Raw genomic sequence first — 26051 nt, forward strand, 5'->3', positions numbered from 1 at the left:
TCTGTCTGCAGTGATTCCCAGTCTCCTGCTCCTCCATTGCAATGGATGTCAGCACAGCTGGTTGGTCAGCAACGGCTCTCACCTGCACAAGAGGATATGCGTACGATTCACCTGGGGAACCAGGCACCCCGGGATGGAGCAGAGCCAAACCACCTGCCGTTAAGGCAATAGTGGGCTTGGTCATCCATGATGACCATGAGACCTCCTGAATGTCTAAAGTAAGATCAACTGTGGATGTGGAGAGGGAGGGAGCTTTGCTAACGACTGAGATTGGATTTCTTAGCAGTGAGTGGGGGACATAAAATCAGATTTATTCTGATTTAGAAAATTAAAACAGGCTGATGATTTTGTGGTGGAGTCAACATTTATGCCCACTCTACATGAAAAGAAAGTGCTTAGCTCAGACTGTTCTCAATAAATAGTAACCAAATTATTACTGTTATATTTTTTAAATCTATGGGAAGCCCACCAAAAGGACAGAACCAGCCTAATCAATAAGGAAACAAGGCAGAAGGTCCAAAGGACATAAGAATGGATCAATCCAAATATGTGAAGATGATCTCCCCCAGTCTCCTGTGTCCCACTCTGCCCACTCTCCGCCCACTCCCAGCCTGTCCTGGACTCTGTTATCTTCCTAGGGAGCCAAGGCTTCTCTTGACAGCTTGAAAGAGGGGGTAGGAGCCCTGGCTGCAGGATTTGCTGGTAAAGTCATCCATGTCAATGGACCAGATCATGGCCCCTCCCAGGTTTAGATTCTTTAGGAACTGAACCTGAGGGTGACACAGAAGGGCATACAGAGGTTAGAAGAGACTGTTAAGGGCCCAAGACCCAAGTCAGGTTCAGATGAGGGTTTGAGCTTAGAGTGCAGAAGTAGAATTATAGCCTATGGAGTCATGGATTCCCTGAAGGGAAAGGTCACTTAGGGAGGCTTATAAAATGAAGAGAAGGCCACCCACTATTAACCACTTCTCATGGAATAACCACACCCTAGGTTCAGTGTTCTTGAAGGCTCTGAAACACTAGAGGCTCCGGTGTGAGGAGTGGGAACTAGGAAGCCACTAGCAAGATTTGAATTACAATTGGGTTGTCAATTACATTGATGCCTTTGTCCTGCTCTAAGCCTGGAAGGCAAAGGTCTTAGCAAGATCTAAGAACTGGTAGGCTCAGAAATTTGGAGTCTCCTAGAGAGGTAATCCATAAGAAGGATGGAAGGGTTTGTCCTGAGATGATCAACTGGGTGGGTAACTACTCTATATAGGCACCAATGTCTCCTTTGTTCCCTCTCCCTTCTCCTCCTACCTCCTCTCCACTCCTCGCTTCTCCCCTTATTCTTAATTCTTCCTTGCGTCCTTTCCATCTCTCCCACATGTACCATAGGTGCTCACAGGTGTGGCTTAGAGTCACTACTAGGTTTGAGCCACAGAGGTCACTGGATCCCATCCAAGAATGGAGCCCCAGAGGCTTCTTTCCTTCCACACAGACTACTAAGGCATTTGACCTCACACCCCATTCCCCACCCGCATGAGTGTTCTGCTGTCCCAGAGCCTCTTGCCTACCTACCTTGGTCTCCACGCTCTCCACATCCTCATAGCTCACCCACTGGTTTCCCTTGACTGCATAGGGAACCTGATGATCCTGGAGCCTCGTGATCTTGACTCCTTTCAGGAAGTGGCAGATCTGGCAGGGGAAGGAGGAACAAGAGGGTCAGTAATGGGTTCTTCTTGAAATTTAGAAATAGAAGGGGCAGGTAAGACACTAGGGTCTTGGGGACAACAGAATCTTCACTCCAGGGATCAATGAGAGAAATGACCAGATACAGCATACAGAATGGATGGCCCAAGGTGAACCTTTGGGAATTGTTTGTGCTGTCCTCATCAGGAGGAGGCACAAACAGCTAGAGGGCAGACAGTACTTGAGTTCCACATCAGACCTCAGCACTGACCAGTAAATCTTCCCATGTCTTCATTTGAAAAATGGAAACTATTATAATTATGTCTCCTATACACCTATCTTACAATATTGTTGTTAGGATCAAATGAACTAACACTCGTTAGGAAAAAAACAACTTTGAAAACAGTACAGTGCTTTATAAATATGTAACATTACAATGACAATCACCATCATTCCCCCACCTTGTAGATTATCCCTGCTTCAATCCCGCTGCTCTCCCTCTCCCCTTTCCCCTTCCCAATGTGCCTGTGTTGGGATCCCCACTTTTATCATCAGCTATTTTCTCTTTCTGTTAGCATAAGTAAGAGCTACTAAAAGAGATAAATCTTCAGTGGAAAAAAATGTATTTTAAGGTCATGTAGAAAACTCATTTTGGATCTTGCTTACATTTTTTAGATTATTTACACTCACGTTTGCCTCAAAGAGGGTAGAAAATGGAAAGTTGAATATTTAAGCAAATACCAGTTTGTCAAAATTATAATGATCTAGCGTGGTAAACTGAACAATCAAATTAAATTTTCCATGAAATAGGGAACTGTGTATCCAGTGGTCCGTACTAAAATCCTACCAGCAGATTCTGAGCACTGACTTCTCTTATCCCTTATATTAAATGATTCAGTGAGGATTACCATGGTGACCCATGCCCCTTTCCCCCTGCCAACTGAACAAGGTGCCTCAATCATTCTCCTGTGTGAGAAGAGAGGAAAAATTGAACATTACACTCACTGAGTACTTCAGTGGATGCCAAGTCCCTCAGTAGGGGTTTATAGCTTGCTCACGCCAGTGACAAGAGGCTAGACTAGGACTCCAAGGGGAAACCAAGATATAAGATATTATTCTTTCCTTACCTGATCCAACTCCTTCCCATCCTTCAAGGGCCAGCATGTATCTCTCTTCCCCTGTTACCCATCTTTGAACTCATGACCCTCCACACGGGCCACTTAATCACATCTCATTTTGCAATACCTACATAATTTTATTAACTATTATAGTTATCTTTGGGGTTTTTTAAAGTTTTTTCTTTTTTTTTTTGGCCACACTATGCAGCTTGCAGGATCTTAGTTCCCCAACCAAGGATTGAACCTGGGCCCTCAGCAGTGACAGCACGGAGTCCTAACCACTGGACCGCCAGGGAATTCCCCATAGTTATCCTGTTTTTAAACTCTTATTTAACTTGTTATATTATGAATGCACTCTACATTCTTTCTACCTTGACAGTAAGCCCTTTGAGACAAGGATGAAGAATTACTTATTTCTAGCTCTCACAGTACCCAGTCTTTGTGATATGGCAGGGTCCCAAGAGTTTCTGTTGGGTGAATTATTGTTTGATTCTTAGTGTTTCCTATACATTAAAAAAAAACTTTTGTTTTTTTTTTTTTTCCAGATTGAGGGGCAGAAAGAAATGATGGTCTAATCAGCCAAACACCTTTGACTGTTATCTCTGTGATGTTAAGTCTGTCTGACTTCTGGACAGAATCTGACACATTTGACCACTCCTCTCTTCTTGAAACACCCTCTTCTCTAAGGTCTTTGGCACAGAACAGTATGGGTTCTGCCTAGCTTCTGTTGATCTTGTCAGTTTCCTTAGTGGGCTCCTCTTCTGCCTATCTCTTAGGTGCAGGAGGTCCTTGAGTTTTGTCACTACAAATACCGTCTTTATGCTGATGATTTTAGAATCTACATCTCTAGCACAGAATGACCTCCTGTGATCCAAACCCATACACCTAACCACTCACTTTTTATCTATATGTCCCACAGGCATTTGGATGTCCCACTTGCTCCTCAAACTCAGAATGACCAAAACTGATCTCACGATTGAGACCAATGCCCACTCTGCTCCTTCCTATCCCAACTCAGTAAAAATGGCATTACCATCCACATAGTTGCCCAAGTCAGAAACCTAGGACCGTCTCCCCTTTCAGTCTCCCATACCTGCTCCACACATCCCCACTCCTCACTAGTTCCACCTCCTCTCCAGATGTCAGCTAACATCACTTCCTCCAGGAAGCATTCACCGACCCCCTCCCAAGTCAGAGGGAGGTGCTTCTCTTACATGCTCCAATAGTACTCCATACTTCCCTTCCCAGCATTCAGGATGTGATACTTTATTATTGTCAGATTGAAGCTGGAACTCCTACCCAGAGACAAGGGGCAGCTGAAGGCACAGGGTAGTTCCAGGTACCTCATAATAAGCCAGGAAGCCTGAAAACCTGGTGATGGGGCCAGCAGCTCCAGGACCAGGGGCAGGGGCCCCCAAGTGTTTTCTGCAGAGGCCAGTGTAGAGGAACGTCCATACATTGGGATGCCCATGACCACCTTCTCCACAGGCGTCCCTTTGTTTATCCAGTATCCCACAGCATATTTCTAGAAAGAGAAGTAGACTGAGGCACAGTGTGTATGGGAAAGAAAGGTGTCAGACCTTTCTGAGCCTCCAGCCCAAATTCACAGAAGTGACTCCTTGATTCCCTTTCTACATCAGTGGCTATGGAGGGTCCCACCAGAACCAGAGTGCTTATTCTAATGCACTTAATGCTCTTCAGCACTGAGACCAATTCAGCTTTTTCTAATCGTGAAAGAAAACTGAACAATGGGTCACGAAAGAAATCAGGCAAGTGACCTAGAAAACATGAAATCAAAGTTGTCGCCATCTTTCTTTCCCCTTTGAGTCAATTGCCTATGGAGTTTGTCTACACTATGGCTAGTTGTGTTACTGATGAAAGCGGGCGTGGGGGGAGGTGGCCGTCAGACCCTAGTCTGTGGGGCCTCACAATGACATCAGACCCAAGAGGCTAGGTAAGAGGTCAGAGGCTAGTTGGGGCCTTGCTGCCCTCCAGAACAGAATAAGGGGTTAGAGAAGATGAGGATATGTCTCCTTACCCTTAAAGATAATCAATGGGGAGGAAAGAATGAAGGGAACTTGACGTGACACAATCATACGGAGTTCTAGAAAACCCCAGACTAGAAATCAGAATACCCAGCTTTGGACTGACCCATTTTTAAATTTTAAACATGAAGGCCTGGAAATATGCAACCTAGACAACATTTTCTCTCACCCAACTTTAAGAATACACATCTCTATATATGTACCACAACAATAAAATTGTTTGGTTAATGACATTTTTCCCTTGCATTTTTCATTTGCCACCACTTTTCAGGACCTTCACATCAGCATGACCTTGAACAGCCAATTAATTTGCCAGGCTTCCATTTCATCATCTGTGGAGTGAGAGTAATGCTTCCTGACCAGCCAACCTCAGAGGATTATGTTGAAGATCAAATTAATGGGGAATGTGGACAGACACAGCAGAATACCAAGTCCTGTACATCCATGTGGTCACTAGGAAATGCATCAAAGATGGAGAATTAAGAGAAGACTGGGGTGGCTGACACCTTGGGCCAGAGACAAAGCTTAGGGCGCTTCAAATATGAGGTCCTCTGACATTTTCCTGGTGACATTTTACTGTGCCTGGTCAAAGCATTTTCCCTGTTCTCACCAGCTTCCAGGGTTACCTGAGTCCCTCTGGCAACACATCCCCTCCTCAGTTCAAGACAGAAATAACTCTGGCCAAGCTGCACTGTCCTCAGCTTGCCCCACAGCCAGTGTCCCACCACCCTTCCTCCTTATAACTCTCCACATTGTAGTAAGAGCTTGTCCCTCTGTCCAGCTGCTACTTTCTCAGAGGGCTATTATGGCCAGTGATGAGGGGCTTTTCCCAAGACCCATGGAAGTCAAAGGAAAGGAGGTTGATGAAATCCAGGTCTCTAGATTGCAAAAAAGCAAAGGAAAAGATTCTGTGATGAGCAGAAGTGGGAGCAACTACTGTTGACCCTTGAAACATTGTGGGTTTGAATTGCACAGTCCACTTATACAAGGGTACTTTTCAACAGTAAATACTTCAGTACTACATGGTCTGTGGTTGGCTGAATCCACAGATGTGGAGGAAACATGGATACAAGGGGCTAACTATAAATTACATGTGGGTTAACCCTCGCTTTGTTCAAGGGTCAACTGTATACATATTTGTTTAGGGCTTTGGATGCTGTTAGAAGGATTGAAATTAGCCATAGAGGAAAAGTTCCTGCCCAGATGATGTGGTTAGGATAGTGACCTTCATGCTCTCCCTCTTCCCTTCATCCCTCAGACATACTGGCATGCATCACTTGCATGGGCCAGGCTGGAGGCAGAGAGATGGAGGGGGTGCTCCAATGCACTTACTTTACCAATTCCTTGATCTGATAGCTGTTGTCAATCATATGCCTCCCTGCGGAAACTCCTGCAGTCAAGAGAAGCCTTTCTTTGGTGGACTTTACAAAGTCCTACTGAAAGGCTTCTGCTAACTCCTATGAAAACAAACAAAAAAAAACCCATAAGAGGTCAATTTTCCCTCCCAGAGGAAAGTGCTAAAGTTCTTGCTTGATAGGACATTTCTAGATGGAAACAGCATTAGATGGAAAGATCAAATCTTTTCTCCCCATTCCCATATGGGGATGCCTCCTGCCTTGTGGTCAGGAAATCTACACATTAGGTAGGAGGACAACCAGTCACATTGTACCCAGGAAAAACTGAGTTTCCTCCGAATGGATTCTCTAATCTATCTGATAGAACATCTGTGAGACTCTTTCAGTGCTCAGGAGATTCTATGGTCCCACAATCTTTTATGTGGGTGTTGCTTTGTTTCAGTGTTGTTTATTCTATAAGGAGGCTCTGTTCTCTGATGTTGTCCTTGCCCTAAACTAGGACCAAGGGCTTTTCCTTCATCAGTGGGGGCTTCTGGAAGAAAGGGACTGTCTTCAAGCCAGAGCCAATCTCTTCCTTTTTTTCTTCTGGTGTGGCCATGGGTTCCACTTGTTAAGGTACTAAGGGTACCACAGAATTTGCCTTACATGAATCAGCACAGTGAAACAAGTGTTGTCTTTCAGATCTGGGTAAATCCAGCTATGTCCAGCCCATCAAAGTTATGGTTCCTCAGAAACAGGATTACAGAGTTGATAAATTCCAAGCGTAATGTAGAAGAATCAACCATGCGGTGGAACCTGGGTAGAAGCAATACAAGTGTTTTTGGAAAGAGGAAGTAATTACCATTGTACAACATATTTTTCACAGAAATCCTGAATTAGTCTTCCGTTCCCCAATATTTTCTCACCACTTATCTATCCCAACCCCTGCCTCTTTTGGAACAAAAGAGGAGAGGAAGGATTGTTGGGCCAGAAAATTGATTGGATTGGGCAGAAGACAATTGGGTTCTCTGCAGACCTTTCTGCAGGGTAATGGAGCTGCCTTTAACAAAGACGCTCCTTGACCAAACTTTAGCCAGACTCTTCTGAACCCTCTTCTCAACTAGACTTTGACCTTGGACTTCTGTGCCTATCTTTGCAGAGTGCAGTTTTAGCAAGAATCCTAAGTCATGGACTTGAGGACACGGGGAGGGGGAAGGGTAAGATGGGACAAAGTGAGAGAGTGGCATGGACATATATACACTACCAAATGTAAAATAGCTAGCTAGTGGGAAGCAGCCGCATAGCACAGGGAGATCAGCTCCATGCTTTGTGACCACCTGGTGGTGGGGGATAGGGATGGTGGGAGGGAGACACAAGAGGGAGGGGATATGGGGATATGTGTATACGTACAACTGATTCACTTTGTTATACAGCAGAAACTAACACAACAATATAAAGCAATTATACTCCAATAAAGATGTTTAAAAAGAGAATCCTAAGTCAGTTTAATGACACTGCCCCACCCTTGATATCAGATCTTCTTCAATATCTGATCAAATTCCTCCTCCCCTACCATCCCCCAGGTGATATCTGTTCACCCTGGCCTGCCTTCAGCAAGAGTTCTGTTGAGTTAGTTTAGCAAGAATCTCCCTACCTCTAATGTTCCCTCTTTTTCCATCCACCAACCCGCACCTGCAACCTGTTCCTTGGCTATACCTCCCCACTTGCCCCTGCTGTATCCAGAATTGAGCCCAGTACTATACTGAGGTCTCCTTTCCCCTCTTATAATATTTCCTGAATAAAAGCTATTTTTACCTCTTTAATTACTGTCCAGCTCTGGTTTTCTTTAACATCTTACACCCTTGAGAAAGCAGTTTGCAGTGTGGTGGGCTTAGGATTGGGAAATCTGGGTTCAAGTCCCAGGTCACAGTCATTTCTAGTGACCTTTTGTTCACTAACCAGCTCTCTGGCTTCAGTCTGGCCATCTCTACATTGGGATTGAAGATACTGATCCTGCCTCATCTATCTCAAAGTGATCACATTTTGGCAAGCTTCATGAAAGCAGAGCTGGACTTCACATTCCCCAAACAATAAACCCAGGCACGAATTAGCAACCCAGATCTCCCCAGTCCCAGGGCTTCTGGTGAAAAGCCAGGAGGACCCTGAAAGCAGCAGCCCCTCAAGAGCTTTTATCTGAACTAGAATTCTTAAGCCAGGAGGTTGATTCTTAGCTGCCCACACAGAGGGCACCAACAGTATTTAAAATGCAAAGCTATAGACAAGATACTGGTATTTTCCAGAGGACATATCCTTTGACTTGTATCACTTCCCACCTCTCACAACACTTCCCATCCCCAGACAGATTTAGAGTCTTGAATTCATTTGTTTCAATCAATATTAAATTAAGTTGCTTGTAAATTTTGGAGATTAATCCTTTGTCAGTTGCTTCATTTACAAATATTTTCTCCCATTCTGAGGGTTGTCTTTTGGTCTTGTTTATGGTTTCCTTTGCTGTGCAAAAGCTTGTAAGTTTCATTAGATGCCATTTGTTTATTTTTGTTTTTATTTCCATTTCTCAAGCAGCTCAATAACAAAAAAACAAACAAACAACCCAATCCAAAAATGGGCAGAAGACCTAAATAGACATTTCTCCAAAGAAGATATACAGATTGCCAACAAACACATGAAAGAATGCTCAACATCATTAATAATTAGAGAAATGCAAATCAAAACTACAATGAGATATCATCTCACACAGGTCAGAATGGCCATCATCAAAAAATCTAGAAACAATAAATGCTGGAGAGGGTGTGGAGAAAAGGGAACACTCTTGCACTGCTGGTGGGAATGTAAATTGATACAGCCAGTATGGAGAACAGTATGGAGGTTCCTTAAAAAACTACAAATAGAACTACCATATGACCCAGCAATCCCACTATTGGGCATATACCCTGAGAAAACCATCATTCAAAAAGAGTCATGGGGCTTCTCTGGTGGCGCAGTGGTTGAGAGTCCGCCTACTGATGCAGGGGACACGGGTTCGTGCCCGGGTCCGGAAAGATCCTACATGCCGCGGAGCAGCTAGGCCCGTGAGCCATGGCCGCTGAGCCTGTGCGTCCGGAACCTGTGGTCTGCAACGGAAGAGGCCACAACAGTGAGAGGCCCGCATACCGCAAAAAAAATAAAATAAAATAAGTCATGTACCAAAATGTTCATTGCAGCTCTATTTACAATAGCCAGGAGATGGAAGCAACCTAAGTGTCCATCATCGGATGAATGAATAAAGAAGATGTGGCACATATATACAATGGAATATTACTCAGCCATAAAAAGAAATGAAATTGAGTTATTTGTAGTGAGGTGGATGGACCTAGAGTCTGTCATACAGAGTGAAGTAAGTCAGAAAGAGAAAAACAAATACCGTATGCTAACACATATATATGGAATTTAAGAAAAAAATAATGTCATGAAGAACCTAGGGGTAAGACAGGAATAAAGACACAGACCTACTAGAGTATGGACTTGAGGTTATGGGGAGGGGGAAGGGTCAGTTGTGACAAAGTGAGAGAGAGGCATGGACATATATACACTACCAAACGTAAAATAGATAGCTAGTGGGAAGCAGCCGCATATCACAGGGAGATCAGCTCGTGCTTTGTGACCGCCTGGAGGGGTGGGATAGGGAGGGTGGGAGGGAGGGAGACGCAAGAGGGAAGAGATATGGGAACATATGTATATGTATAACTGATTCACTTTGTTATAAAGCAGAAACTAGCTCACCATTGTAAAACAATTATACTCCAATAAAGATGTTAAAAAAAAAAAAGAAAAAAAATTAAATTGAGGATTTGGTTCCTGCATGTATCTCAGCAGCACAGTGGAGGAGATAGCAAAACTTGGACTATTATCCGAAAAACATGGTAGAAGTAGGTTTGTAACTTTATTCTTATATTTCAGAAGTGCTCACAGTGATTAGAAGAAAAGCAAGGATACCTCTTTTAGGGAGCAGTTGCATCTGATGTTCTGGGCAGAAACCTCCAATTTTAGGAAAGACAAATATTCTTTAGAAATTTAGAAGCAAGTCTGTGCATTACATATTTTTAAGTATTGCTGCATAGCACCTGGCACAAAGCCTGGCATTTACCTAATAATAATGACAACGTTAATATACAACAATAATTATTGCAACCATTAGGTCCTTTTTGCACATCAGCACTACCTAAACAGTTTGCTTGCATTGCCTGTCTTCACAACTTCATCCTTAGGTTGAATCTGTTATTTGCCTCATTGTGTAGTTTTTTTTTTTAATTGAAGCATAGAGACATTAAAAAAATTGCCTAAAGGAAAGAAAAAAGAAAAAAAGAAATTGCCTGAAGTTAAACAACTTGCATGCCGCTTGCATATAGCTAAAGAGAAAGCCAAACCAAATTTGTTTATCTCCAAAGTCCTACTTTTAACCGCTAAACTAATATACAATAAGTACTCAATAAATTATTGAATAAATGAATGCATGCATGTAAGAATGAATGAATGAAGATATTTTTAATTGAATCAAAGATAAGCAGGTATTAGGAATGAGAGAGAATTTGGGAATCAGATGGATAATTGCCATGAAAACCCATTAATAATTAAAAGGAGTTCATGGTGAGGTTAATGCAGAACCAGATAAGTTAGGTAGGTTGATCTTTTTTCTTTATGTGTGTAGAAATTGCTTTACTAATTATTCTACAAGTTTTGAGCTGGTAGAGACTTTAGAAATTAATTAGGTCAGCCCTCTTATTTCATAGATGAAAATATTCAGTATAAAAAAAGGAGAAGAAAAAGTTGACACTTACTGGTCGATAACTAAGTCAGGCACGTGACATACGTTACCTCATTCGAAGTCTTTGCACGCACCTTATGAAGTAGATGTTGTGATGTACATCTTACAGATGGGTAAACTGAGCTCAGAGAGGTGAGTTAACTTTCCCTAGGTCACTCATCTACATAGGTCTTCTAATGCTACTTCTTTCCTCTGCTTACTCCAGCTGTAAAGAATACTGACCTGCTACACGAGAAAGATGTCTTACCGGACTTCTCGTGAAAGCGGAAAGCCTCTGCTGACTGAGATTAAGATCTCTGGACTTTTTAAAATGTTGGCACTTTAAAAAAAAATTAAAGCAGAAGAAATTCAAAATTAGATTAACTGCATTTAAAAATTGCAAAAAAAGGTGACTTTCTTCCTTACGTATTTGTATTTATTTAGCTTGATGCAAATGGAGTATCATTTTCCTGTGAATAGGAATTATAATTTATAATATATGTCTCATATTAATAACTATTTTGTTTTTAAGCAAAACAGACCTGATTGCCCCTATGCTGTTTTGCACTTCCAGGCCATCCAGCTGTACAACCATGACCCAGGAAATCGAGGTCCCCTGATGGCTGCTAAGGACTTGGTTTTATGTGGAGGTCACCTACATGACCCGCCCCCATGGTACAAAGTCAAACCTTCAAAACCCTTAAACAAATTGCATCTCCCCATAGTCCATTAGGTGAAAAACCTTCATGTAAATAATTGAAAGTTTACCAAATACTGCTTCCAGTTCAATTTCTCCCACGACTTAAGTATCTGAGCTTGTGTTAAGCTCCTGCAGAGTTCCTTCCAAGACACAAGTAAACATAGTGCTATGCCTCAACTTGTGACAAAATTCAGATCAGTTTTGCCATCTAAGCCAAGGGAGGACCTTTCTAAAGCCTAATTCAATGTCTCTTTTCAAGAGGAGGAAAAGCAGTGATGATTAGAGATTACACGGCAGAATAAACAAAAAATAGAGATATTGTGGTCTTACCCTTTGGAACCAAACAGATACCTTCCAACGGACAAGAGAATTTTCAGTTTGGGATTCCTGGAGTAGAATAATAAGCTGATTATTTCTTTACTGGCTGCCAGGGAAAACTTTGCCTAAAGGGTTAGGACTAGATTATGGGTAAGTGGGCTCTAGCTGTTTAGCAACTAAGTTCAGTGAAGGGATGAGGCATGGGGGAGAAAACCAGGAAGCATCAGGATTATACCCAAGGAAAAACACTTGAATAAACACACAAATGAATGAATGGAGCTAGAAGGCCTTAGGCCCAGTTTAGAACTATCTTCTCTCCCCCAAAACCCACCCTGGATGCTCCCCACTCCTATCCTACTGACTTGGTTTTGAGTCTGCTGATGGTCTGGGAAAGCATCACATCATTCTTGTCCTTGATGATGACCTTGTTGTTACCGATGCTGACGAATGAGTAGATGAGGTGAGAACATAGGAAGGGGTCAGTGCTCTCAAGGGTGAACTTTCCTGGTTCCTGCCTGTCCCGTGACCAGTTGGTAAAGTAGCAAACCAGTTTGTAGGCAGATCCTGGAGTAGAGGGAAGAGAGCCAATGGGGAACCTAGTGCGGTGGCCTCAGAGCCCAGAATGCCACAAGTTTCTCCCCCCAAAACCATGGCCTCCTTTGCTTATTCAGCCAGAGCCTCTGAGGGTCATTCAACCTGGGCCCTCAGTGCTGGCTCTTGAGCATCCAGACCCCAGTTAAGAGATACAATGAGAGACAGAGATATCATCCTTATGGAACTCATCCCCAGAGCACTGAGATTCAATGTGGATGGATGGATGAATGACACAGAAATATCAGTGGATAAAAAAAGAGATGATACACACAACATTGAAGTGGGTGAGAGAGAGAGAGACAGAGAGACAGAGAGAGAGGCTCAAAAGATAGAAGCAGAGCCATGCATGCACAAAGAGACACACAGGACAAAACCTCAGAGTCATCAATATGTTAGTGTCAGAACCTGGCAGAGTCATCAAGAGAAACAAAATGAAGCAGAGATATAAACCAAACAGCAGAAGGGACACAGCCCAGGGGACCCAGGCAGTGGTAACTCATTGACTACTTGACTTCCTGAAGCAACAAGACCACTAAAACTGTAAGAGGTGGGTGAGAAGGAAATCTGCTAAGCCGCAGCTGGTTCTCTGTCTCAGACTGTGGCAGTGAGTGTGCGGGTGTGCCTACATGCAGAATATAGCTACACTTCCTCTGGACACTGCAGGCATAGCTACTGAGGTCTTTTTATAGGGCCTTGAGGTCCCCAGCTCCTGGGTGCCTTGTGGAGTCTGCAGCCCTACAGAGAAACATTTTCCAGACTGGGAATTCATTTGCTCATTCATTTATCCAATAGAAATTAATTGAACCACCTGCTCTGTGCCAAGTGTTGTCCTGGATATTGGGAAAGCTAAAATGAGGTTGATGCTGTCCCTGTACTCAGGGAGCCTTGTCTGGAATTGAATATAGTTAAGGTGACCAAATAGTTTATCATCCAATGGGACAGTTTGGAGGGTGAAAAGGAGCATTATTAATAATTCCCCTGGGGCACCAGCTTGAACCAGAACTCTCCTGGGTGAATTGAAATGAATAGTCACCGTGTGTACACACAACTAACTCTTAAAACAAGGCAAGGTGAATTGAGGAGTGTGAGCTGCCTCTGGAAGTGCGCTAAGCCTTCATGACTGAGGTCATGTCCAGCCTCTTCTCCATAGGACACCTCCCCTGGGAGGACTGATGAGATCATTCTATCCTTAATTCACCCTCCTAAAGGGAAGGAAAGGGCAGGACCCTGATGCTGGAAACCTCACCCAAAAGGCAAGACTCCTTGAACTATGACCCCCACCCTGGGGACATTGTCTAGACTTGCCCCCACTAGGACATTTGGGGGGTCTGAAAATGGAGAAAAGGGCAGTTAAAAATGAGATAAAACTTTGGATGACAGCTGTTGGAGCTTGTGCCTTCTCCACAGACTTTGGGGCTGGGAAACTGGATTCAAGGGTTCTGTTCTCCTGATTCACATGACTCTTAGGGAACTGGCCCTCCACACACCTGCTAAGTGGGTAGGAGAATTCTGGTTGCCACATCTGCTGTTAAGTCAGCCTCCAGGCCCTTCTTCAAACTGCCAGCTTCCTGTGGGCTGCTCTAAAGTTTTAGTGAGGCTCCCTAAAGTTTTAAAGTGAGGCTTTAAAACTTTAAAGTGAGGCTCCCTAAAGTTTTAACATGTGCAGAAAGCAGAGCCCATGAAACATGGGACTCCCGAGACAGTGCTCGTATATCACAATCTGGATAAGAGGCGGCTCTGTGAAAATGCAGACTGAAAACACTCCTGATGGTCTGAAGAGCTCTGGCCACGGCTGCTCCCTTGCCCATCTAGGAAAGATCAGATGGTCCCCTAGGGCAGTTGCCTTGACTCGATAGGTTTTGATAAGGAGGTGAACAGAGAGACTGGTGTCCCAGGAGGAGAAGACGACCGCTTCTTCCATAGGTCTATGTTACCTATGTTACCCCTTCTCTCCTCATTATCTTCCTGCTGAATTATCAGCCCAGAGCTCACCTACCCAGCGAGGCAGAATTCTGGTCCATGGTGATTTCTCCCATATCCCTGGTCAGCTTCCCTGGGATGCCTCTGGGCCTTTTATGCCCTAGAGGTTTCAACAGCCTCTCTTATGGGAAGGAAGCAGGAAGAAGTCCAGGAGATTCCGGGGACTTCCCTTGGCAAATCTGCCTTGTGAAACTTCCTGGCAATGAGACCCAGATTTGTGCAATGCCAAGTGTCAAAAAAAAAGCTGCAGTGGAGACAACCACTGAGAGGTCCTTTTCCTCCAGTCTCACCCTGAAGGGATCTGGTCCCTGAGAAGGGAAGGAGATGGTACTTTGGGTTGCCTCTTCATACTGCTTTCTGGCTCCCAAATCCCCTTTCTCCACCATCCAGGATCTGTCTCCTTCTTCTTTCCCTCACCTCCCTCCATATTCACATCACTTGTGGCCTGCATATTCTTGATCATCTAATCAGACAGTGCTACCATCCCAGGTGGTCCTACCCTACAGCTCTTCTTTACCTGATAACATCCAATGACGCCTTCTCTATGGAACCTTTTTTGCTTCTCCCTGAGCCCAGGGTAGCTGGCTCCTCTGCTCACAGAACACTGTATTTCTTCTCATGTCTCCACACTGTACTGTAGTGCACTGGTGTACATGTCTATCTCCCCAACTTGACTGTGTAGTTCTTAAGTACAAGAACTGAGTGAAACAAGGAAAACAAAAACCTCAGCAAATATTTATTGAAGATCCTCCATTAATTAGAATTGAATTGTACCCCAGATTCTAAGGTGCAGACAGACTCTCAAGGCCCTACACGATCTGCTCCCTGACTACCTCTCCAGTCTCCTGGCTTTCTCTGTGGGTGTGTCTCTGTCTCTCACTTTTCCTGACTCTGTTCTCTTGCTCTGTGTTAGTCCCAGGATACTTCTCTCCGGCCTTGAGCCTGCTGTTTCTCATATATCAGATGTGGGCCACACGCAGAAAAGAAAACTGGCCTGGATCCATCTTAAATTCTGCCCAAGGAAGAGCAATACGACCCCAACAGAGAAAGTCTGCTGTTTGGAGGGACATACTTGAAAAGCAGGGACAGATGGGAACCAGTGGCTGGAGGAAAATGCACAAATTCTCTCAGGAGGGAAAAACGTCAGCTTGAAACATCTGCCAGGCCCTGGAGGCATGACGCCCTCTTAAGCCCACACCAGTTAAGTGACAACTATCCTATTCCTCTTGCCACTCTTCTCCCTCCCCTGGCTTTGACTAAAGCTGGTTCAGAAATCAAAATAGCAAGATGGAAAATCAGGGGGCAGAAGAGTAAAGCAAGAAAAGAGAAAAGGAAGGTGGTTTCAAGCAGCATCCCATAGCAGGCTGAGCTGGGGAAGAGGATCCGACTTAACATTCAGTCAAGTTTGGAGTCTTGGTGATCACCTGGGACTGGTTAGTAAACTGAATTGTGTTTGTAACTTATATTGACTGTAGAACTTTTATTACCTGCAAGTCAGAAGAAAAATCCAGGAAGAGGGTAGAACCATCTCCACTGAGCAGCACACTTAAAGGGACCAGAGCCAAAAGTAAAGTTGCTTTGATGATTCTAACCGGTACGTCCTGCTACTTCACTGTACCAGCCATACTTGTTCACCTTTTAAGAAATCTAGTTTTATGTCTAAATAGGAGCATAAAATATTCATTTTCTTTACATTTTTCCCACTTAATATACCTAGATATCCTTCCAAATCAGTCTCTGTCTAACTCAGTCTTTTTACTGGCTTCATTGCATTCCATTGTATGGCTATACCTTCATTTACTTAATCACTTCCTATTGATAAATATTTAGCTTATCTCTAGATACTTTTGTTATTTAAAACAAAGCTAAAATGAACATCCATGAAAATATCTATTCTTTATATGTGTAGGAGTCTATCTCTAGGAGAAATCCCTAGCAGTAGAATTGATAGGTCAAAGGGTATTTGAATTTTTAAATTTTGAGAGTTATTGTAAAACTGCCTTCCGAAGACTTTGCACATCTTTCAACTTTGTTATCTCTGCCAATTTCATAGGTGACAGATGTTACCTCATTGTTTTAATTTGCACTCTTTTAAATGAGTGTTATTGTTTACATTTATGAATCATTTGCATTTCATTGTCAGAGCACTACCTACATTTTTTTTGTCTACTTTTCTATTGGATTTTCCTTTTCATTTGAAAGAACTCTATACCATAAATAAATTAGCCCTGACTTTATATATAAAGTGTGTTAGAGCTTTGTCAAATATGTTGCAAATATATTTTCTTAGATTTTTTTGGTTTTAATTTTGTTTGTGGTGCTTTTGCCCACAATGTTTTTAATTTATATGTAGTTAAAATCAATCTTTTTTTTTTTTTATGAGTGCTGGCTTTGGTATCTTGCTTAAGCAAATGGGCCTTTTAAACCCAAGATTATATTTTTTAAAAATTACTTATGTTTTCTTCTAACACTTTGTCATTTATTTTTTACATTTTGATCTTTGACCTATACGGAGTTAATTTTTTCTTTAATGCCTGTGGATGGAGTTTTTTCCCAAATAGTTAGCTACATGTTTTAATATTATTTATTAAAAATTCATCTTTTCTTAACTGCTTTGAAATGCCACTTTCAGGTAGCAAATTTACTAGGTAAGTTTCTTTATTCTCTGCCCCTATATTCTGTTCATTGATGAATCTGTGCAGTTTAACATTGTAGCACATCTCATATACACTTTGGTTTCTGCTTTGTCAAATATATAACATTATATTATGCCACATGCATTTCTTGAGAACGTTTTCTTTTGCATGGGTCCACATCTAAAGGGACCCTCTCAGATGAGTTAGATGTGAAATATAGCCCCAAGATAGTAAAATAAAACAAAATGTGAATTAGAGTCATTTTTTATGGTTACCAAATCATAGAATATTAAAGCTAACATTCATCATGCCATGTTATAGAGGGGAAAGGTGTACACCAAAAGCAATAGTTTTAATTTTGGAGGAGTTAATATTGAGTTGACCTTTAAGATACTAATTGACCAATAGGTTGAATGAGTTCTTGAAGCCATCCCTGGATGAAGAGAGGGGGTCAGGATGGAGAAGGATATGACCTGGATCCTGATAACGGGACAGGATGGAGAAGGATGCTTGGCTTTCCCTTTGGCGCAATCAAAGAATCCAGAGGCCTTGTAATTTCCATGTTTTCCTTAATGATCACGCAGCACTTTTGTGATCAGGAAGAAAACGCAATAATTGTCACTTTTTAAAGTGCTTGGATGTGCCCTGGAACAAGATAACACTTTTAAAAATGTATCTGTGAATTAGAGAAGAACTTGGGCTTGGTCATGTTTTTCTGTTGTATTTTATTTCATTTTTACATATAAAAAGCTGTGCATAATTAATATATACAACTTGATGAGTTTGGAGATAAGTATACACCCATGAAATCATCACCACAATCAATGCCTTAAACCTATCCATCATCTCCAAAAGTTTCCTCCAGCCCTATTATTATTATTATATTGTGATAAGAATACTTAACATAAGATTTATTCTCATAACAAATTAAGTCTACGATATTCTTAACTATATATACTGTACAATAAGTATCTAGGATATACTCATCTGTGTAATGAAAACTTTGTACACTTGACTAATACCTTCTTTTTCCCCCCCTCCCCTCAGTCTCTGGCAACTACCATTCCAGTCTCTGTTTCTATGAGTTTGACTATTTTAGATTCATTTTATAAGTGGTATCATGCAGAATTTGTTCTTCTGTGTCTGACTTACTTAACTTAGCGTAATGTCCTCCAGGTTCATCCATGTTGTCACAAATGGTGAGGTTTCCCTTTTGTTAAGGCTGAATAATATTTCATTGTATGTATAGACCACATTTCTTTACCTATGTATCTGTTGATGAATGTCACTTCCTTGTCTCGGCTATTGTGAATAATATTCCAATGAATATGTAAGTTCAGGATCTTCAGATCTTGACTTCATTTCCTTTGGATATGTATCTAGAAGTGGAATTGTTGGATCATGTGGCAGTTCTATTTTTAATTTTTTGAGGAAACTCCGTACTGTTTTCCATAGTGGCTGCATCAATTTGTATTCCCACCAACACTGTACAAGCACATCTTCATCAACATTTGTTATCTTCTGGGTTCTGTAATAAAAGCCATCTTAAGTGTGAGGTGAGGCATCGCCCTTGGTGCTGTGTAGGCTTGGGAGAGAGGTGGCACAGGTGAAATAAAGCTGTCCCCCCTACCCTCTTCAATGTGTCTTTTTTTCATTTCTGTGTTCTACCCGGGTTCTGTAATCTCTCACCTGGATTCTGGAGCCCTTATGCAGGTATTTTCATCCACGAATGATTGTCACATCCATGTTTCTGTGGGGGGATGAGGGCTGAAACCTTCTATTCCACCATTTTGCTGACTCAGTCATATTTATTAACATTTACCATGGAACTTGATCTGTCAGGAGTTCATTCCTACCTACTCTGATTCTCCATGGCTCCAGAAGCCTACAGAACCTGAGTCAATATGAAAATCACTCAGCTCAGCCCACTGAGAAGGGGTCAAGAAAATGGTGTGGAAAGCTTTAGCTTTCTTCTGGTTTCTTCAGTGAGGTTTACAAAACACAGCAGAGAAAAATATTATTATTGTGTGTAATATTAACATTATGCATACAAAAGAGTTCATTCTCCTTGCAAATTAAAACGAGGCTTTGGAAAGCATTTTTGTTTATTTGTTCATCTATTTGTTTAGGAGAAAGCAGTATGGAGATCTGAGGATTTATATAGAAAACGAGTGTGCTTGTTTTTTGGGTGAATACAGAGCTTCATAATTTTGAAACTAGGGTAGATCAATGGTTCCCAAGTAGTTGTCATTGGACGAGTGCTGAACTAGCTACAGTCAGAGATAGGTAGCCTGGGAAAAGATAAATTTGAGTTTATTCTAAGATAATCACATTTGCTTAGTTAGAACTTGGTAAAGTAGGGGACTTGCTATAAAAATCAGAATTAGGTCTCAATAGTTTCAGTAGAAAAAGATCTATTAGGACCTTTTCAGTTGCTTATAATTAGTCCAATAAACTAGATTTGACTTATAGAAAATTTCTTATAGAAATTTTCTAGTACTTATAGAAGATTTTCTGACACAGGGCAACCGAGGTGTGAAAAATAACTAACCATGTCATCACTGGTTGTTGGTGCCTCCACGTTTCCCAGGCTAAAATCTATGCTCAACATAATGTCTGAATTTTAGCAATTAATTTTATTAGGGTCCTTGAGTTGTAGCCAGTCAGAAATGAAAGTGATTCCAAGGATTATCCTGTCCAGCAACTTTTACACTGAGCTTCGTGGAGTCTGGAGTTCCCTGGGTTCCAACCAAAGGCAGCCTTGTGGGAACAAATGGTTCCAGGCACCCATACCAGCTTCAATTAGAGTAGTTTCATTTCTATGTTTGTATACATGGAGCTTCTCTAAACTTACATTTGAAGAAAGTGTTCTGGAATTTTCAAAACAACAACAAAAATTTTGAAAACTACTTATCAATTTTAATTTCCTCATTTTAGAGAAGAGAAAATCATGGCCCAGAAATGTTTAATTACAGGTCCAAGATCCTACACCTAGTTAAAGACAGAACCTGAAATCAAACCCCCAACCTCTTTTTTTTTTTTTTGCGGTACGCGGGCCTCTCACTATTGTGGCCTCTCCCGTTGCGGAGCACAGGCTCCGGACGCGCAGGCTCAGCGGCCATGGCTCACGGGCCCAGCCGCTCGGCGGCATGTGGGATCTTCCCAGTCTGGGGCACGAACCGTGTCCCCTGCATCGGCAGGCGGACTCTTAACCACTGCGCCACCAGGGAAGCCCCCCCCCCCAACCTCTTAATTTCAATTTGGTATCTTTTTTTTTTGCTGTACGCGGGCCTCTCACTGTTGTGGCCTCTCCCATTGCGGAGCACAGGCTCCGGACGCGCAGGCTCAGCAGCCATGGCTCATGGACCTAGCTGCTCCGCAGCATGTGGGATCTTCCCAGCGGGGCACGAACCCGTGTCCCCTGCATCGGCAGGTGGACTCTCAACCACTGCGCCACCAGGGAAGCCCCTAATTTGGTATCTTTGATATTTCCACAAGATCACATCACTTAATCTAGTTTATTTGACTAATAATTTATTCAGTTTGAACTGAGGTCTTCCCATCCTATGGTGAGTATTTCCTGCCTTGCTAGAAAAGGTAACCCTAGCATTCTGTGAGTATACCTGTGAATTGCACACTGGCTTGCATGTCTTTGCACATGTTCATCTCAGTATTTTAATCAGATGGCCAGGCTCATGGACAGTATCCTAAAGAAAGTAATTCAGGATTCATCTCTTCTTTCCTACTATTATGCTTTATTATGTTGGTAGAAGAGATGTATCTTTTTTCTCCCTTTATTTTAATTCTGGAAAATAATAAATTTGCCCCCAAGACTAAAAGAGCAAACATATTTTGGTTTTCATTATCAAGGTCATGACATTTGTGTGCAAACCTTCTGCTTAAACAAGTCTCCTTCCAGGTCCAAGTTGTGGATTCTGTCCCAAGCAGGGTCTTCTGCTCCATTGTCTATTTTGACTCAAAGCCTAAATTAGAGACATTCCTTACTAGATTCATACTCTCACAAGAGACATCAGTATGTTCTAAACTCAAAGCTCCACTGTGGAAGAGAAGGAGAATATGAGTGGAAGGGTTGAGGCCTGAGCAGCGAGTAAGTTTTGCAGTCACTCACCATCCAACAAGTTCAGCAAACTTTATGCAAAGTCGACACTTTGCAATGAACTTCTAGAGGCCTATGGGGATGCATGTGATCTGCCTCAAGGAACTTGTACTTATGAAGACAGATTTGTAAATACAGTTGACCCTTGAACAACACAGGTTTGAACTGTATGGGTCCACTTATATGCGGATTTTTTTCAATAAATACATACTACAGTGCTACGCAATCTGTGGTTGAATCTTCGGATGTAAAACGATGGATACAGAGGGCCAATTGTAAGGTTTTATGTAGATTTTTTACTGTGCAGAGGGCTGGCATCCCTGACCCCCAAGTTATTTAAGGGTCAACTATACAGCTAAGTATAATATTATGGGAAATGAAGTACAGTAGTCCCTTCTCATCCATGGTTTTGTTTTCCCTGGTTTCATTTTCCATGGTTTCAGTTACCTGTGGTCAACCAGTGTCTGAAAATATTAAATGGAAAATTCCAGAAATAAACAACTCATAAGTTTAAAATTGAGAGCTGTTCTGAGTATCATGATAAAATCTTAGGCCGTCCCTCTCCAGCCCACCTGGTGTGTGAATCATTACTTTGTTCAGCATATCTGTGTTGTATCCGCTTCCACCCATTTAGTCACTTAGTACCCTTCTTGGATATCAGATCAACTGTCCTGGTATTTCAGGGCTTGTGTTCAAGTAACCCTTATTTTACTTAATAAGAGTCCCAAAGTGCAAGAGTAATGATGCTGGTGATTAGGATATTATCTTACTGTGCCTAACTTATAAACTAAACTTTACAATAGGTATATCTGTATAGGAAAAAAACAAACAAACATAGTATATATAGGGTTCAGTGCTATCCACTGTTTCTGTCATTCTGGTGGTCTTGGAACTTATACCCCGTGGGTAAGGGGGGAATGCTGTACATCCTAAACAGAACATCAGCTTTTAAACTGTATAAAAGAAAACCAATTCAAAATAGATTAATGGAATGTTTATGTCATCTATTTTATAAATATTAATATGATATGGTTCCAGCTTTCCAATAACTTATGTCTTTAGTGGTGGAGACAAATGCATAAATGAATTGTTCCTTTGTACCCAAAACTGAAAATTTGAAAAAAAAAAATTATAATTGTAGCAAATGTACCCTGCACCAAAACCCTAAAGAATATGAAAGTATATAAGAAAGTATATAAAGCAGAAAATGAAAGTACTTAGTCATTCTCTAAAGAAAACACTGTAACAATTTAGTATATATCATTCTTTTTTAAATTAATTTTTATTAGAGAATAGTTCATTTACAATGTTGTGTTAGTTTCTGTTGTGCAGCAAAGTGAATCAGTTATACATATACAAGTATCTACTCTTTTTTTAGATTCTTTTCCCATATAGGTTATTACAGAGTATTGAGTAGAGTTCCCTGTGCTATACAATAGGTTCTTATTAGTTATCTGTTTTATATATAGTAGTGTGTATATGTCAATCCCAATCTCCCAATTTATCCCTCCCTCTCCTTTCCCCCTTGGTAACCATAAGTTTGTTTCCTACATCTATGACTCTATTTCTGTTTCGTAAATAAGTTCATTTGTTCCATTTTTTTTAGACTCCACATATAAGCAATATCATATGATATTTATCTTCGTCTAACTTGCTTCACTCAGTTTGACAATGCCTAGGTCCATACATGTAGCTGCAAATGCATTATTTCATTCTTTTTACGGCGGAGTAATATTCCATTGTATATATGTACCACATCTTCTTTATCCATTCATTCCTCAATGGGCATTTAGGTTGCTTCCATGTCCTGGTTATTGTAAATAGTGCTGCAATGAACATTGAGGTGCATGTATCTCTTCAAATTATTGTTTTCACCAGGTATATGCCTAGGAGTGGGATTGCTGGGTCATATGGTAGTTTTATTTTTAGTTTTGTAAGAAATCTCCATACTGTTCTCCATAGTGGCTATAGGGTATATCATTCTTAACTCTCCTCTTTCTCTCTCTCCACACACACACACACACACACACACACACACACACATGCACATATGTGCACTCAACAATTTGTGATAAAACATCCTTATGTGTCACCAATGAAGATATATCAATTTATATGCCTTTTTCAACAGCTACAATTACCCACTGATGGATGTTTTAGTTTCCATATTTCACAATTACAGTAAATACTGCAATGACATGAGTTTGTACCCCAAAAAATACATTTACTACTTCTATATTAGTCTTCAAAATGTTCCTCAGTTTATACTCCCTCCAACAATATGTGGAGTGGGCCCATCACCCCCATTCTAACAAACAATAGTTATTATCAGTCTTTTATATCCTTTATATTAAACAATGATGCCTTATTTTTAATTTATATTAAAATTAAACATTGAGCAATTATGTTATTTGTTTATTGGCCGATACTATTGCCTGCCCATTCCTACTGGATTATCCTTCTTTTTGGTATTGCTTTTTAGGAGTTTCCTCTCTATTATGTATACATTAATCTTTTCTCTCTCATATTTATTTTATATTTTTCCCATTTTCTTCACTTTATATTTTGTTTATATTTTCTTTGTGCAGTTAAAAATATTTTTTTGAAGTCTGATCTGTCGATCTTTATTTATAGCTTCTGAATCTAACCCAGGAAAGGGGACGTAGGTGAGACCTGTGTCAGACGCAGGATGAAGGAATAGGGAATAAAATACACATAGAACAGCAGTGCAAATGGAATGGAGAACTGTGGCTAGAGAATGGCTGCAGTGCGCTGGGAGGAACCGGGCTGGCTTCCTTCAGAAAACAAGCTTTCAGACAGGATTAGAAAGAGGACATTGACTTTGCTAGGGTGCAGAGAAGAGTCAGAAACATGCACTGCAGCCAAATCTCAAGCAAGTCTCCAGGTAGGAACAAGAGTAACTGAGAGACTTTATGAGCATCGTAGAAACTGAGAATCACCAGATGGGGGGAGTGTGAGGATGTCCATTTTGGTTATAAGGCCAGATTTCAATGCCAACTCTGGGTCAGCTTGATTAACAGGGACCTAGGAAGGGAAGATCTAGTTCTGTTTCAAACCCCAGGGAAGACCTGAATCCCTAAAGGTGGAAAAAACTATACTTATTAACCTAAGGTTGGTCAGAAATATGCTTTTCAGGGATTTGCTTAAGGAGGAAATTCAGAACTCAGTTCTGCCACAGGAGGAAATAAAAATGAAGGATGTATCAAACTACCAATAGCATTTTTCACAGAAATAGAACAAAAAATTCCACAATTTGCATGGAAACACAAAATACCCTAAATAGCCAAAGCAATCTTGAGAAAGAAAAATGGAGCTGGAGGAATCAGGCTCCCAGACTTCAGACTATACTACAAAGCTACAGTAATCAAGACAGTATGGTACTGGCACAAAAACAGAAATATAGATTCATGGAACAGGATAGAAATCCCAGAGATAAACCCATGCACATATGGTCACCTTATTTTTGATAAAGAAGGCAAGAATATACAATGGAGAAAAGACAACCTCTTCAATAAGTGGTGCTGGGAAAACTGGACAGCTACATGTAAAAGAATGAAGTTAGAACACTTGCTAACACCATACACAAAAATAAACTCAAAATGGATTAAAGACCTAAATGTAAGGCCAGACACTATAAAACTCTTAGAGGAAAACATAGGCAGAACACTCTATGACATAAATCACAGCAACATCCTTTCTTACCCACCTCCTAGAGAAATGGAAATAAAACCAAAAATAAACAAATGGGACCTAATGAAACCTAAAAGCTTTTGCACAGCAAAGGAAACTATAAACAAGATGAAAAAACAACCCTCAGAATGAGAGAAAGTATTTGCAAATGAAGTAACTGACAAAAGATTAATCTCCAAAATTTACAAGTAGCTCATGCAGCTCAATACCCAAAAAACAAACAACCCAATCCAAAAATGGGCAGAAGACCTAAATAGACATTTCTCCAAAGAAGATATACAGATTGCCCACAAACACATGAAAGGATGCTCAACATCACTAATCATTAGAGAAATACAAATCAAAACTACAATGAAGTATCACCTCACACTGATCAGAATGGCCATCATCAAAAAACCTACAATCAATAAATGCTAGAGAGGGTGTGGAGAAAAGGGAACCCTCTTGTACTGTTGGTGGGAATGTAAATGGATGCAGCCACTATGGAGAACAGTATGGAGGTTCCTTAAAAAACTAAAAGTAGAACTACCATACGACCCAGCAATCTCACTACTGGGCATATACCCTGAGAAAACCATAATTCAAGAATAGTCATGTACCACAATATTCACTGCAGCACTATTTACGATAGCCAGGACATGGAATCAACCTAAGTGTCCATCGACAGATGAATGGATAAAGAAGATGTGGCACATATATAAAACAGAATTTTACTCAGCCGTAAAAAGAAACAAAATTGAGTTATTTGTAGTGAGGTGGATGGACCTAGAGTCTGTCCTACAGAGTGAAGTAAGTCAGAAAGAGAAAAACAAATACCGTATGCTAACACATATATATGGAATCCAAAAATAAAAAAAAAAGGTTATGAAGAACCCAGGGGCAGGACAGGAATAAAGATGCAGACGTAGAGAATGGACTTGGGGACACGGGGAGTGGGAAGGGTAAGCTGAGACAAAGTGAGAGAGTGGCATGGACGTATATACACTACCAAATGTAAAATAGATAGCTAGTGGGAGCAGCCACATA

General features: G+C 41.2%; 1 protein-coding gene across 1 annotated transcript; it reads right to left on the reverse strand.

The window, feature by feature from the left end:
• Positions 1–90: 90 nt before the first annotated feature.
• On the reverse strand, positions 91–14602 carry CHI3L2 (chitinase 3 like 2). Its single transcript, XM_019919128.2, is given in 11 exon segments — positions 91–770; positions 1561–1677; positions 4133–4206; positions 4209–4331; positions 5579–5712; positions 6167–6291; positions 6835–6890; positions 6893–6984; positions 12000–12056; positions 12350–12596; positions 14578–14602. Coding segments are annotated over 11 exon segments (1194 nt in total). The 3' UTR covers positions 91–626.
• Positions 14603–26051: the final 11449 nt, after the last annotated feature.

This window comes from Tursiops truncatus, chromosome 1, assembly GCF_011762595.2.
Source record: "Tursiops truncatus isolate mTurTru1 chromosome 1, mTurTru1.mat.Y, whole genome shotgun sequence".
In the NCBI taxonomy this organism is placed as follows: Eukaryota; Metazoa; Chordata; class Mammalia; order Artiodactyla; family Delphinidae; genus Tursiops; species Tursiops truncatus.